This window comes from Rhipicephalus microplus, unplaced genomic scaffold, assembly GCF_043290135.1.
Source record: "Rhipicephalus microplus isolate Deutch F79 unplaced genomic scaffold, USDA_Rmic scaffold_24, whole genome shotgun sequence".
Classification (NCBI taxonomy): Eukaryota; Metazoa; Arthropoda; class Arachnida; order Ixodida; family Ixodidae; genus Rhipicephalus; species Rhipicephalus microplus.
In genome coordinates this window covers 6,482,690-6,498,162 of record NW_027464597.1, presented here as the reverse complement: position 1 = coordinate 6,498,162, position 15,473 = coordinate 6,482,690, and the positions used below count along the sequence as shown (strand labels likewise).

The 15,473-nt window shown below is 45.5% G+C and overlaps 1 protein-coding gene and 1 long non-coding RNA gene across 5 annotated transcripts in view; both read left to right on the top strand.

Moving 5' to 3' along the window:
• LOC142786457 (uncharacterized) overlaps positions 1–15,473 on the top strand; it is a 62,398-nt gene that overhangs the window by 33,631 nt on the left and 13,294 nt on the right. The gene's annotated exons all lie outside the window — the stretch shown is intronic.
• Positions 9,576–14,252, top strand: LOC119169431 (uncharacterized). 4 transcript variants are annotated; one of them, XM_075884182.1, is made up of 5 exons: positions 9,576–9,728; positions 11,805–11,837; positions 12,257–12,289; positions 13,267–13,353; positions 13,559–14,252. In XM_075884182.1, the coding sequence occupies exons 2-5, from the start codon at positions 11,818–11,820 to the stop codon at positions 13,755–13,757; spliced, it is 339 nt and encodes a 112-aa protein (XP_075740297.1). In that variant the 5' UTR covers positions 9,576–9,728; positions 11,805–11,817; the 3' UTR covers positions 13,758–14,252. The 4 variants fall into 4 exon arrangements, with proteins under 4 accessions (XP_075740297.1, XP_075740299.1, XP_075740298.1 ...); XM_075884184.1 differs by lacking the exon at positions 11,805–11,837; XM_075884183.1 differs by lacking the exon at positions 11,805–11,837 and having other exon boundaries at positions 13,252–13,353.

Sequence of the window (15,473 nt, the reverse complement as noted above, 5' to 3'; positions counted from 1 at the left end):
AAAAGTGCGTCCAAAAACGACGATGTGGTTGAGGTAACATAAACAAATCTCCCATTTGAGACCACGCAGTACCATGTCCATAAACCTTTCAAATGTCGCAGGGGCGTTGCACAAACCAAATGGCATGACATTGAATTCAAACAAGCCATCTGGTGTGACAAAAGCGGCTTTCTCTTTGTCGGCGGAATGCATAGTTACCTGCGAATAGCCCGATCCACGGTCTGAGAAGTGGGATGCCGAATAAAGACAGTCGATAACGCTGTCTATGAGGGGAAGCGGATACACATGCTTATTCGTCACCGAATTTAGATGCCACACTCCTCTTCCTTCCTTCATACGTTGCCGCTTCAGCGTAACAATACGTTTATCATATACATGCACCGCCATTCAGCGGATATTGCAAGGACTCAACTAGAGGTGGCTACCTATTGCTACTACTACTACTACGACTACGACTACTACTACTACTACTACTACTACTACTACTACTACTACTTCTACTACTACATACATCGGGGACGCACGACCCACAACTTAAGGACCTTCGCCCCTAAAACGGCGAGGCAACGGCATCATCTGCGTCAGAGTCGTCGCTATCCGATAGCTCTGTACACTGTCAATCCCGGACATGTTAGTTGACGCTAGGCGCGCTTACATCTGTTCTGGGGGTCTGCACGATCTGGCGCCCTCAGTTTTCATACACCGCACTGGCAGGACCAGCATGCCTTGTAGAATTACCGCTTCTAGGTTCCTATCAAACGTGACGTCATACGTAAATGATGTCGGTTTCGGTCCAGCACCTTTTCGAATATTAAAAATTGCCCCGGCGTGGTGGTCTAGTGGTTAAGGTGCTCGCATGCTGACCCGCAAATCGCGGGAACGAATCCCGGTTTCGGCGGCTGCATTTTCGATGGAGGCGAAAATCCTGTAGGCCCATGTGCTCAGATTTGGGTGCACGTTAAAGAACCCCAGGTGGTAAATATTTCCGGAGCCCTCCACTGCGGCGTCCTTCGTTATCGTATGGTGGTTTTGGGACGTTAAACCTCGCATATCAATCAATCAAATCAAATTGATTATTGTTAACTATTCTCAAACCTGCTGCTATTGAGAACGTGACAAGAGTGTCTCAAGAACACAAAACCACCATTACCTTGACATAGTAAAAAAATCACGGCATATTCACAGAATGCATGATAATGAATAGGGCGAACCGTTCGTCGGCCTCCCCGCACCTCCGTCCACCTATTTGTTCTTGCTTCCGTCCGTACGTGCGTCCATATTTCTTTGCGTCCGCCGGTCTGTGCGTCCAACCATCTGTCTGTGCGTCAATCCACGCGTCCGTTCATGCGTCCATTTATACGTCCGTTCGTGCGTCCGCCCCTGCGTTCGTACGTCCATACACGTACCCATCCATACATCCGTGCATCTGTCTGTCTGTTCCTCTGCGTGTCTTTCCATCCGTCCGTCCATCTAGTGAACACTCCGAATACGACCACGTCGAATCTTTTCATCATATACTAATCAAATAGAAGTACTGCGATTAAGCGGATATTCCAAGGACCTAACGAGATGTTGCACCGCTGGATTAGAGGAGCGCCACGAACGCGCTTTTTCCGGCATCCGTTTTGTGTCTTGTTCCACTTTTCACCGCCGCTAGTTTATGGCACTGCGTCCAAGCTTGCCAAATCTTGCTAAAACCAGGGAAGTTACGCCCAGCGAGTTTAACATGGCAACCTTTTCTGGTCAGATGGTGCTCAAAGTGAGTCGTTCTGATACTAGTTTTTAAAGACAATAGTCTTTCTTGGGAACCTTCAATGGAAAAAGTTTTGTCTGTCTGTCTGTTCACTTGTTGGTTTTTCCGCCTTTAACGATATTTTAAACGGCACCAGACGTTACCCCAAACGGCCGGCCCTAGCCGTAGCACCCACCAATATTGGTCAATATTTAGAGCTCATACTTGTGCGATTATCAATTGAAAGAATTATTACGCATATCTGAGGCACTATAACAACACGTCAATATTCTGCATTTGTATATTTTACTAGAAAAGTCATACATACGTAATTCTGAGGACCGTAGCGTTTATCACGCTGCGCTGACCAAGCAACGCTTGCACGGAAAGGCAAGTGTTTCATTCGCTTTGCTAAGGCGAAAAGATGGTGGCACCTACTCATTGCCTTCCATTCTAGACCTTATCACCTTCGAGACGGGCGCGCACACCGCGCACTTCGTTTTGTAAGGTAACTGCCAGATAGAGCTCATGTCTCATGTGTGACACGACTTGATGCGCTCGTTCGCCTCCAATGCACGCTCGAGGCACTCTAACGCAGTGCCTCCAGAATACCATTCGCCACATTTTTTACGCAAAATATCGAATAAACGCATTGTTCACTTTCTCAAGCCACAAGACTATCGTTATTCGACGACATTTGCAGTGTAAAATGCAGATACGAGGCCAATTTTGTTTTAGTAAGCATCAAATTCAAGCCAAGTTTTATTGGAGATTAAGTCTCTGTAGGTTACTCCATCAGAAACAAACATCTTTTTATTTATGAATAACTTGCACGGGTTTCTTTTTCAATTCGAAAGAGTGCGCACGTGCTGATCCTCCAGTCAGGCCGTGAACGTGGGTACCTACTACTACTACGACGACGACTACAACTATTACTACGATGGTTACTACTACTACAAGTGCATACACCGCGGACGCACTACCCACGGCTTAAGGAGCTTCGTCCCTAAAAATTGCCAGAGTAGGTCTTTATAGACGTGGCGTTGGGGACGCTAATATTTTTTGACATAGGACATCGATTTGTTTTGTGAGTATTATATATTCCTATTCTTTGTGTATTTACATTGCTTCGTAAGTAAAAACTTGTGTTCGTGTTACCCTTACATACGTTCGTGTGCTCGTATCGCTCGCGCAACGAAACTTGTCGACGAGAGTTTTATGTGGGCGTGCTGGTGATGCGTTTTAAAGAATTTTCGTAGTGCGAGGCGAAATGCGAAAACAGGAAGAGATAGGCTGGGAGGACAAAGCGCTACTAGAAACAACATGTTCATTTGCGAGCAGCAATTCGCTTTTAAGCCATAATCGTCAGGCAGACAGATAAGCGCGTGGGCTCACTGAGATAAATGCGCGACAATGCCATATACGTTGATGGAAAAACATAACAGCACAGGTAGAACCATCCTAACTCCATACGTAGGAACTCAGCTCCTTGGGTGACAACGCAATCGAAAGCTTGCTGATACAAACATCGTCAACAGCGTCAATAAGTTTGGCTTCCACGATCAAACGAGTCATCTCATCTTTTTGCCGACCAACAGTGATTGTTTCAAAAAAAAATTGGCAGATTCCACGTGCAGAGGGAATCTGTGAAATGCGAAGCACGAATGAGGAAGGTTCATATGTCACTTTGAAATCAGCCAACGTTATGAGGTGGAGATAATTGATGCCGTAAATGACTTCCGTGCCATGATTATCATGTTTGGATGTGTCATTTACGTTCATCATCTATAGACGTCACGTGATACCAAATTTATAGTATATGGAGCTAGCAAAACGACCGCGAGCACGCTAGGAGCGTGATATGTTGTCATGTTCTTACATGACACGCGTGTCAAAATTATCATGTTTCCACCCTTCATATAATTTCGTCTTCCGTGGACGTCCCGGAGAACCATATTTGATATATTTGAAGCTAGCAAAACAGCCGCGAATGCATCATGAAGGACCCAATATACTCTCATGTAGCGTTGAAGTGCGCGCACGCTGGGCACAGTGACGCTACGTTAGCCAAACGCAAGCACTTCATAGTCTGACGCCAGGCGCGACCAGCACCCGTCAGCGCGGCCAGACGGCAACCGACGCAAAATGCGACAAGCTGCATTTCACGCCAACGCGTTACCCAGACAACACTGCGTCTCCCTTTTTTCGTGACGGAGGGGCGGTGGATGCGTGGAAACGCGCATGCGTCAAAGCAACGCAGTGCGCGTGCGCCTGCGAGTATATGGCAGGACTGGTGGCTGGCGTGGCAACGCTGGCGTGACCAGACGAAACGTACGCCGTAAAGCAACTGCGCCGCGTCACGTCGAATTGTATTGGTGAATTGACTGTGGCATGTAGTCATGTTCTGACATACACGCATCTCATGTTTATCATGTTTGCACCAGTATCATACCTTGATCATCCATTCACATCCCGTAATACCAAGTTTGTTATAAGTGAAGCTACCGAAACGGCCGCCAGCGCTTCATGAGCGTGGCATGTAGTCATGTGTTTACATGACGCGCATCTCATGATTATCATCTTTGCACCAGTATCATACCTTCATCATCCATTCACGTCCCGTAATACTAAGTTTGGTATGAGTGAAGCTACCGAAACGGCCGCCAGAGCATCATGAGCGTGGCATGTAGCCATGTGTTTACATGACGCGCATCTCATGATTGTCATCTTTGCACCATTCACATACCTTCGTCATCCATTCATGTACCGTAATACCATACCTAATTTGGTGTACGTGACGCTAGCGAAACGCCCGCGAGCGCATCATGAGCTTGGCATGTGGTCATGCTGTCACATGATACGCATGTCCTGATTTTCATGTTAGAGTCTGTCGCTTGTGCTCACCATGCCATCATGTCATACCATACAAGTTTTGCAACATTCCTGTGAACAAAACGACCGTCAGAGCTGCAGGACCATGAAAAGTAAATCATGATATTCATGGAATTCATGTCATGATTTTCGAGTTACGACAAGTCAAATATGTTTTAATACAGTCATATTATGTATGTGGAGCTAGCAAAACGACCGCGAGCACGCTATGAGCGTGGTATGATGACACACGTGTCAAAATTATCATGTTTGCACCATTCATATACTTTCAGTTTAGTATTGCTACCATCATCTAAATGGCTAGGAGAGCTAAAAGTCGTAGGCGGCTAGATAGATAGATAGATAGATAGATAGATAGATAGATAGATAGATAGATAGATAGATAGATAGATAGATAGATACGCGCAATGTCGCCAAAGTTCACTAAGAAATGCTTCGCATTTATAAATAATTTGAGCGCAAACACAGATCACATTCACACACATACAACTAGGCATCAAACACGCGTGTGTGTGTGCTTGTGTGAATTTGTCGTGTATTTGCGCTCAAAGTACTTTTCAAAAATGTTGTACCAACTAGCACAACAACAAGTTCTTTTAACAATGGTGGTATTCCAGAACAAAGGGCGGCAACCAAACCTTCCAGCGGCAGTTATTCAACTAGTAACCGGGCTCTCTTAGTCGCTCCTTCACACACCTTCTGATTTGGCCAACATTTTTTCCCACAAGCGAACAGAATGTCATAAATAATAAATAAATATAGGCAATCCACAAATTCTTGTGTATGTCTTTTCTTCACAAGACACTTTCCCCACGAGATGTATTATTCCTGACACAAAATTTCCCAAATTTATCACGCACTGAAAATAACACCCCGACATTTTCCCGAAACGGCATTTTCCTTGGGTTATGTGACGGCTGCTGAACATATGCAATTATAGCCGTGCGTCTCGTTTGTGCCGATATATCGTCATGAACATTAGGTTCCACGAATCCTTTTCAAGCCTTTTTCTGCTCGCCAGCTTAGTAGACGACGAGGGTGCCCGGTATCGCAGCGATCTCAATACGTTGCGCGCGTCACTTCATAATCGCCGCCTACGCGAGCCTCGCGACACCGACGACCACGCTTGTTGCTGGTTGCACGTTAACTGCCGATCCCGAAAAAGTCAAAACTTTTTCGGGGCGTACGCATGCTCCTTTACCTCTGGAGGTGATTTCCTTTTCCCAGAACACTTGTGTGTCTCGTTCGGTACATTTGTAGCGAAGACGCAGCGGTGCCATCGCTGGGTCTTTAGTCACCGGATGTCGTCTTCCAACACAAAAGCACCCTTCCTTCGACAATTCGGCGTGTGGGCGAAACAAAAATTGCAGTCGTTTGTGACACTGCCAAGACGTCCGCCTTACCGCCGAGGCAAATTCCACCGAACAAGTTTCGGGAGAACATAGGGCAGCGCCCGCACACGCATTCCAGAAGAGAATCAGACGAGACAGTTCAACCTTCTAAATGAAAATTCTACCTGTACCATTGAAATGTGGTGTGAAGAAAGTCGAAGCGACCCAGCTTTCTCCCCCACGTGCATGAAAAGTTTGAGCACGACCGGTCTGGAGGTGCCATCCCTTGTCCTCAAAAAAAAAAAAGGCCTTCAATGGCATTGCCTCCTCCCCACTCCCTCACGGCAGCCGCGTGCTGGAACCGCTGACGGCTGAAAAAACATCGCACTCACTCACTTCAACGTCGGAGAAAAACACCCTCTCAGCATCCGCCGCAGAGGCTACGGACGTCACGTGAGAACAAGATCTGTATGATCAGCTGGCTCCTGCTGCCCCAACCTCTCCCCTTCTCTCGCACTCAGCGCTTCCGTTTGAGTACAGTGCGTCTGAGAAAAACAGCGAAGGGCCCTCTCCTGAAAAAGGAAACAAAACAGATTATCAGCTGCTGTGCCTCAGCTGCGTCCCAGGAACTGTCTGAGCAGATAAATTTCCGCCACTGGCCCCGATAGATATTTCGGGTCACATTTCCTTGTACCACCTGTTGGTTCCAACCGTCTCGCGACCGCCCAAGTGCCCCGAGACCCCTGTCCCGTCTTCTGCTCCTCCATGGAATGCAGAGTTCACGCACGAACAAAATGTGCGAAACCCTGTGCCTCAATACGACACAGCCCTCCGCTGCTCTCTGGGCAGAAATCTACTTTCGTGCCAGCCTCCGAAGAAGCAATCTGTCTTCGTGGCACCGCTTGAGGGCGTAGAAGGTGTCAGAGTGAACCCACGAAGGAATTTTGCTGATGTGGATGTCCCTACCGGAGCCCATCTCAACTCCCTCCTGGCCATCTCTTAAATTTGCGGTGAGGGCCGAGCAAGCTTCACACAAAACCTGTAGTGGTTTAATCTATAACGTTGATCCCACTCTCGATGAACAAAATATTCGAGACACGATTTCGAGCTGTGAGCCACTTCTCGAGTGCTCCCGAGTGGGTCGAAACATAGTTATACGGAGAGAAAGAGAGAGAGAGGAGAAACTTTCTTTTTATTCCACAAAAAGTTTCTGGGCAAGTGGATGGGGTCCTTATTTGCACAGTTCGCCGCCAAAAAAGCCCCGCCAGACGTTGAACTTTTTTAAGCAACGCCGCCGTGTTCGTCTTCAATGCCTACGTCCAATGTGTCCGCTGTGGCTGATACGGCCACACTGACATCACATGCACTTCTCAACCACGCTGTGTATGTTGCGGTGGTCCCCACCCCCGTGCCGAGTGCTCAGCTGAGAGGTCCGAATGTTTTCTGTGGCGCATCCCGTCCAGCCACTGAACCATGCTGCCCCCGATGGCAAGAGGAGCGGCATCTTCTTGAGGTACGCGTTGAGGCGACCCTGCCGATACCGCGACGCGAGGCGCTTGCCGTTGCGCGAAGCACGAGCTCAAACGCACGCTTACAGCACGAGTCCTGCACAGTTCGGGAGGACCTCTCCTACGCGGCAGCCTCCAGCGGATCCTCGTCGACACGCAGACAGCCTCCATTCAGCGTCCCTACGCTTCCTGGCTTTTCCACCAGCGACAAGAATGACTCCATCATCTCCGTCCTCGTTGCAGCACTAAATACTCTATGGACGTCCTGCTCACCGGCTGTCCCGTTCGCCCATTCTGTACTGCAGCGCTGGCCACCCACGTGGCACTTACCAGTGAAGACGAGTAACGAACGGGAGCGAAGACGACTTATACTGCAGTGGAACTGCCGCTCACGGCGTCCCCGTCAAGCAGAGCACGCGGCGATTGTTCCCCTGAGCGACAAGAATGAATCCATCATATCCGTCCTCGTTTCGGCACTAAAATACGCAATGAATTTCCTGCTCACCGGCTGTCCCGTTCATCCGTTCTGTGCTGCAGTGCTGGCCACGCACGTGGCACTTACCAGTGATGACGAGTAACAGACGTGAGCGAAGGCCACACATAACTGCTGTGGAACTGCCGCTCACTGCGTCCCCGTCAAGCAGAGCATGCGGCGATTCTTCCCCTGCGCGATTACGACGTCCTTGCCTTGCAGAATACGCATATTCGCGATGAGGATCTTTCACTGCCCGGCTAGATTGGGTACAGCAGTTCAACTCAGTGTGGGCTGGCCGGATGCAGCAGTCAGCCATGCTGTGACGCCCCCACAAGCCTTGGAAGCCACGCGCCGGAATATACATTTTTTTTTATTGCGACAAAGACTTTCCTTTATGGCATAATATTTTTGTTGAATGTGTGCTGTTAAGCCGGTGCTGTGTATGAAGTGAACTAGTGTCTTGTGGAATCTGTTTTCATGTATCCAGCAGTTGTGTCGCTGTAGTGAAGGCCGGCTTGAGCGAGGTGACGGGAGCGTTCTGGCTGCAACCCTTTTCATGTCCATAAAAGGTGGTATGTATCTCCTTGCATCGCAAAAGTTGGACAATATGGACACGTATCACCAACTCGTAAATGTGACCAGTTCTATGACGATATAACTGAAGGTGTAAGGACCACCCCTGCCCGAAGCCTCCAAAGCACAACTGCGTCAACCCTAGTAAGGTGAGGGGGGAGAGAGCAGACACCCGGTGGAATGAGAGCACAGGTATCCTGCCGGAGAACATTTTTACGGGTATGGAGTAAGTTTAGGGGCTGAGGTGGAAGGAGAATGGCAGGAAGGTATAAGTCTGGAGGGAATTGCGCCTGGTGGTCAGCAGCAATGTTGTGTCGGTTCGCAGCATGGCCTTGAATCCAATGTACTTTTACGCAAGTAGCCGTATTATGGTTCAGCTTGTGAATCGCCTCGCAGATCTCCATCGCCTTGTGTACTTTCTTGAGCTCCTTGATAGCTCCTAAGGAATCAGCGTATACGTCGATCTGCTTAATTGTGGGCTGCTTAGAGGTAGCATGCTGGATTGCGTCGTGGATGGCTTGAAGTTCCATCACAAGAGGAGTGGCTTTCGTAGATAGATAACGCTGGTGGCCACTGACAAAAGTATGCGTAGCGCGTGGCACGAATGTACAATCAGTCTCCCAATAGCCTGAAATTGTTACACCCAATTTCATTGACGGATCATACATTCGTGCCACGCTTGATCATGTGCTGGTCCCTACGGAACGATTCAGCAGTGCAACAACTGAGGGCGTCGCTGCCACTGTGTGCGTCGACAGTGTTAAAGGCTGGTGCACACCGGCGACTAGCCGCGGTCGCGCGACCATTTGCGACTGGTCGCAAGCAGTCGCGAACGGTCGCAAAGCGACTGTTTTGGCCAGTCGCTTCCTGACCGATTTTTTGGTCGCACGACTGCAGTCGCAAAACAGTTTAACCAATCAGCGAAGACCAGAAGTGACGTCAGCCTTTGTTTGCATCCGGCCACCTCGTATGTTATTTTTTTTTCTCGTTGCGCTTGCCTACTGCCGTGAGGTACGAACGACACGTACGTTCCTCCGTGGATTTTTCCTCGCATCAAACGAATGCCACCACGGCCAGCTTTAAGTACTCGGCCGAGCTCCTCATCGACGCGATTAAAATGTACCCATATCTGTATGACAAGCGGCACCCTTCTTTTAAAGATCGGACAAAGAAGGACCGGGCTTGGGCAGAGATCGGAAGCATGTTCGGCATGTCGAGTAAGTACCGAGATTTTTTGTTTGAGTAGCTATATAAGCAAGAACAGGTGTGTACTGCATGGCTGACGTTGCCAATGAATGAACAATGAAAATATTGTTATTTGTACTGCAAGGTTTTAGTTTGCATGAGATGTATTGACTGTGATGTATGCGAGCGCAGTTGTGTGCACGTTTGTTCTCGCGACTTTCCGAGTTTTAACATCGAAATCGACATGACAGAACATTGTATAGATGATAGTAAAGCTCAGACGTTCGAAATACTGCTCGCAGTTGCCAACTCACCTAGCGCATGCTCCTTGCTGTGTTTGTACGTCATCGTCTGGCCAAGGGAATGCGTGCTTTTGTGAACGTGCGGCGTTTGCAATGCATAATATCTAGTGCGCGGTGAGGGAGGGGGGGGGAAGGGGTGTTACGCTTTAATTCTGCCTATGCATTGCAGTTGTGCTGTTTTAAAAAAGAATGCAAAGTAGCTTCTGCTTTGAGCGCATTTTGTGCACTCCGTAGAGGAGCGTGTAATTAAGACATACAAAACATGTTTAGCAGCACTCTCAAATGTCCGGATTTGGGAGTCAGACATGCTGTTGATGCCAAATGACATGCAATCGTAAAAAAAAAAAGGTATGGTAGTGTTCTAGTGGCTGGGCGAACACTGAAGGAAAGCACAGATGGGGGAATTTATTCCTCTGTAATGTGGCCCATATCTAATCCTCATTTCTTCACAACTGTTGCTTTCCTCTCCTGTGTTTTTGTCTATTGGTGCCTTTATATTTCGATTATTCCTTTATTCCCACAGGTTATATCTCTCCGCTTCCAACTGTGCCTCGTTTTTGTTTGTTTTCTTTGTTCCTATATTTTAAAGTCAATTTTTCATGTCTGCTTCTATGTGTTGGTATGTTTTCATGTTTTGGTCCCTTTATTTTCTTATAATTTCCTTCCTCTCGCTCTCTCTATGTTACACTTTGAGTCGTATACTATGTTTGTGCATTTCTTTCTCTCAAAAATTGTCATCTAGCTCTAGTTAGTTTCATCCTTCTTTTCAAGTTATTTAACATGTTTGTTTTTGTTTGACAACAATCGTTCCCGCTGTACACGACAGTTTCGCTTGGCCGATACCAATGGTATATACTCACCTGTGGAGTTTTGCACGATGCAGTAATGCTTAGAAAGTTTCACTCTGAAGGTGATAAAGACGTCATGTGCTGGTTCATGAAATAGACTTTTTGCAAGTGAACTTCAATTGCGGACAGTATAAACAGCCTCTTTGTTACAATAGCTTGGCAGACATGCTTACCTTCAAGAAACAGTGTCCATAACTCTTTGCGCAACTAATCATTGCATCAGCTGTGATGTCGTGCACATGTAGGTGGACGGTCGAAAACACTAGGTGGGCGGCATTTCTGGAACCCTCGGCTGCAGGTTCCCTCAATCATGGGCAGAGATTTTGCAATGTTTAAGTCCCTACCAATACTCAAGTTTAGATGGCATGCGATTCATTTTGATGCCCAATATTCAGATTTCTAGGGTGCTACAGCCGAAATGATCTGGGCAAAGAAAATAAAGACCGCTCACAATTGTGCTGAAATAAAGTATAAAATTTATCAGCAATACAGTATGCACAGTACATTCTTACAGCAAGGGTTTTGTTTTCAGGTGTCCTTGTTGAGAAACGATTAAAGAACCTGCGTGATATCTTCAAAAGCAAACAACAAGACATACGTGAAAGACAAAGAAGTGGAGCCGGAGCAGCCGACATTCCAAAAATAAAATGGCCCCATTTTGAGGCCATGCTTGAATTAATGGAAGGAGAATCTGAGCCTGTGGCTTAAGTTCAATATCAGCTGACTATTGAGTACTAAACAAAAAAAAAAGTTGATTTAATTCACATGACTGTTATACATACACATAAATACACACATATCAATACACATAAGTACACTGCACATAAACATAGAAGTCCCAAGAGGTAATTCACAGTGGGCATGCATGTGATCATGAACATGGTGGCAATGGGCTGTTTTGATGTTGAGTAATTGTGGCTACAGCTACGAAGAATAACTCTGTGCATCATTCTTTCAGGGTACTGTGCAACATGAGTGCCATTGACCAAAGGTAATGAATAATGCTTACCCTCCATTGAACAGAAAATGAAATGTTTTGGTTAGCATAGCACAATGCATCAGCACAACGCAAAAAATATAGCATACCATGATACCGTGTATCAGGGGTACACGTGGACAGCTTCACAAAACAGAATTTTGAAGACAGAACAGTAAGAATGAGAGAATTGAGTGTACTTTCTGTGTCATTCTCGGCTCTCATTTACCAAAAGAAGGAAGGCTTAATACAAAATCTAAAAATCTAAAGAGATCGCTTATTGCATGTGTCATGAGGCTGTTCATAGACAAGCATTGCACATATTCATTACAAGAATGCAGCATAAGTACTTATATTGTAGCGAAACAGTGAAAATGCTCTAAAAATGCAAACAATAGCACTGACAGAATCACATATTGCATGTTCTCTTGCAGCAGCCACATCACAGCAGAAGAGGCTAACGAGAGGTGAGCATGCACAAAAATTTTCGGTACCATGTGCATGCACTTGAAGCTGTACACGCATGAACTTGAACCTAGAAACATTATTTTTTATTACTAGGTGATTGTACTTTGCAAAATTATGAAAAATACAAGCATGCTTGAAAGGCGGTGTTCAGGTCGTTAGCTTGCCCAAACCACTGCATTTTTTTAAATACATTCAGCACTCAACACTGAACAAAAGCACACAGGAATACATGAGGGCACAGGCATTGTTTCTGTGTGAATGTGGTTATTGTACATCGTCAAATATTTCTGAAAAAGCAAAGTATTCATCAGCGACAGGCCGCAATTAAGCAAACTAATGCATTATCTGTATACACTGGCAACACAATCATGTCAATTCGTTATGAACAAGTGCCCAGTGCTGATTGCAATACAAGTGAGCTGAATAATGTGAAGCATTCACTCATTCCTAGCAGTAAAATGATGCTGCAAAAGTCGTATGCAGCATGTGTTCAAGAAACATAATGACAGCAGGCACAGTTTCATCAGACACATCGTTTGCACAGCCATTTAGGATTGACTGTATAAATTTCATTCACATAGCCAGTGAGATATTGTTACGGGGTTAGAGACTTTTGTACGAAATGCGTTTACAGGGGAAAACCCACAGGCAAGATTCACAATGGCTGATTAACACCCTCGCGTGCTGATCAGCTGCTTGAGTTTTTCCTCTACCTTTACTTCATCTCCGTGACAATATCTCTTGTTCTCATTTAGATGCACAACCTACATAGCATTTTATTACCATAATAGGCACATTAAACTTCTGTATGCACACCTTCCATACAGCAGTGCTCAATCAAAAGGTAACGCAAGTGTAAAATAAACCTCGTGTTGAGTGAAATCATAATGGCATTTTACCTCCCGAAGAATGCCTAAAACTGTTCATGTACTAGTGGCATCATCAAATACATAGAGATAAGTTTTCATCACTGCAGATCACCGCCTCGGCCAAGCCATGCAGCGGAACCGGAACGTACCCCTGATACGGCTGAGGAGACTGGTGTCGACACCTGCAGCAATGAGTAAAACCTTTATGAATCCACCTAAGTAATGACAAATGAAGGGCATGCATAGATAGCCAATCTATTAAATCTTAAAAACATGTTTTGTAACCTTCTTCATGTTCTAGCACATTTGGAGAATGTGCCTAATGTTTTTACACCAGATTCTGCTGCATGCAATTGTAACACTTTATAAGTTGTATAATAATATTGCCTCCTTCTGCAGTGATGCTTCAGCAACCACCTCAAGAGAGCAACCACCATCAAAACGGTGTGTATACGAAAAAATTATTTTAGGTACTCCTGGCAAGAGATCACAATCACAACTTTTCGAAAAAAGATCTCTTTCTGTACATTTAAGCAATATGTATAATTCACTGCAGGTCACGCTCGTCCAGACGACAATGGACCTGCGAGGGCGCTAGGTGAGATATACCGCTAACTCTTAGAGGATAAACTTGCAGATTTTTTTCTAACAATCCTGCGCATGCTACAAAATACAAAACTTTATAAGGTTAACACTCGGTCAAGTTGGTACACAGACATAGTAACAAAAAAGAGTGTGAGAACGACAAGGTAGAAACAGAAGAAACAGGATAGAGCACTAACTTTAAACTGATGTTTTTATTGTGGGCACATTTATACTAAGGCAGACAGAACCCATGTAACTACCGTAATATTTAGGCGTTAATATCAGAACATCAGCACCCTGTTCCAAAACACGAGTGTCCGTTTCAAAGATCAAAAGCCCATTTATTTCTCACAGAGAGGTAGACGCCCTATTGACACACTTATCTTTTAAGTGTGCTATTTAATTTGCTTCAGTTCCTCTATATTTTTTTCTTTCTTAGTGCCGAAAAGCACAAACATCAGTTGAAAGTCAGTGCTCTGTCTTGTTTCTTCTGTTTCTACCTTGTCGTTCTCACACAGTTTTTTTTTTGCTAAATGGTGCTTCATGAAGTAACAATGCAACCTTAAAGCATTCATATGCATGAATCGCAGATCACACTTGCTTTGCAGCAATGCAGGAGAGGGCACAAGCCATGAAGCTGTGGCGCAAGCGTGCATAGAGCACCTTGAACACATCAGAGCGAACAAGGGGGTCATCAAAAAAGATAACATTGGTTTCTTCGCTCTACGTACCGATGCACGCCTCGGAGAGCTACCAGTGCACATTGCACAAGATGTAATGCATGCAGTAGAACCTATTCTGTATGAAGCAGAGGCAAAATTGCATCAGAGCAGTGAAGCAAATTGAAGTGTTTATATATTGTCAATGACACCCATCTTTTTTTATCTTGTGTTCACTTTTCTAGTCTCAACTTAAAGGGGTCATGACTGGTCACTCAACAATTGACGGTTGTCAGCAAAAAACAAAACTACAGAGTAAAATGTGCTAGTACACGTGTGAAAAGGGGCCTTAAGAGATCATTTTAATAAAAAATATGCCGTAGAAGTTCTCGGCTCCTAAAACTCAACCTACCACAAGTGACCGCCATTTTGTCATGGCATGCGAGACGTGACAAGCCGAAGGAGCAATGGCAAATGGTATACGCATTGCACATTCACTGGACCCATTTTGACATCCGAAATTATTTGCTGCAAGTACCAGCGCTACATTGCTGACACAGTAGCCATGTTTCGACCCCTGGAAGTCATTTAGGTTTAGTGGAGAGTTCAACAATGCCAAAAAATTTGATTGCAAGCGCAGTTGACGATGGAACGCGACCGTCTGCCAGATTGCACACTGTGCAGCAGCTTGTCGAGCAAGCGGTTCGTGATGTCATGGATAGTGAGTGCGTCAGTATTGTCCAACTGTCAGGCGACTAGCTCGTTTATAAAAATATGCGATTAAAAATTAGCAGCTTGACCAAATCGCTCGAATTTTGCCAGCTTGTATGTGAAAATACAAGAATCAGCTCATACAACACACATTATGGTTGAAAATTGGGTGTCATGACCCCTTTAGGGCAACTTATTTCTGTGATAATTGTAGTGATAACCGTGCAATAACTCAAATATTTTAACATGAATTATTTATTTTTGTGTTTTCATGATTATATTTGGACATGACAGTTTTCCCTGTAATGTATTTGTTGTGTCACTGGTGATTTTTCTCTTGTTTGTTTAGCTTAAGAAGA

What these genes read in the sequence shown, in the direction of transcription:
- LOC119169431 (XM_075884182.1), top strand. Translation starts at nt 11,818, where the DNA reads ATGAGTGCCATTGACCAAAG. An exon ending in ATGAGTGCCATTGACCAAAG is followed by an intron (nt 11,838 to 12,256) that starts GTAATGAATAAT and finishes GTTCTCTTGCAG; the next exon opens with CAGCCACATCACAGCAGAAG. An exon ending in GCAGAAGAGGCTAACGAGAG is followed by an intron (nt 12,290 to 13,266) that starts GTGAGCATGCAC and finishes TCATCACTGCAG; the next exon opens with ATCACCGCCTCGGCCAAGCC.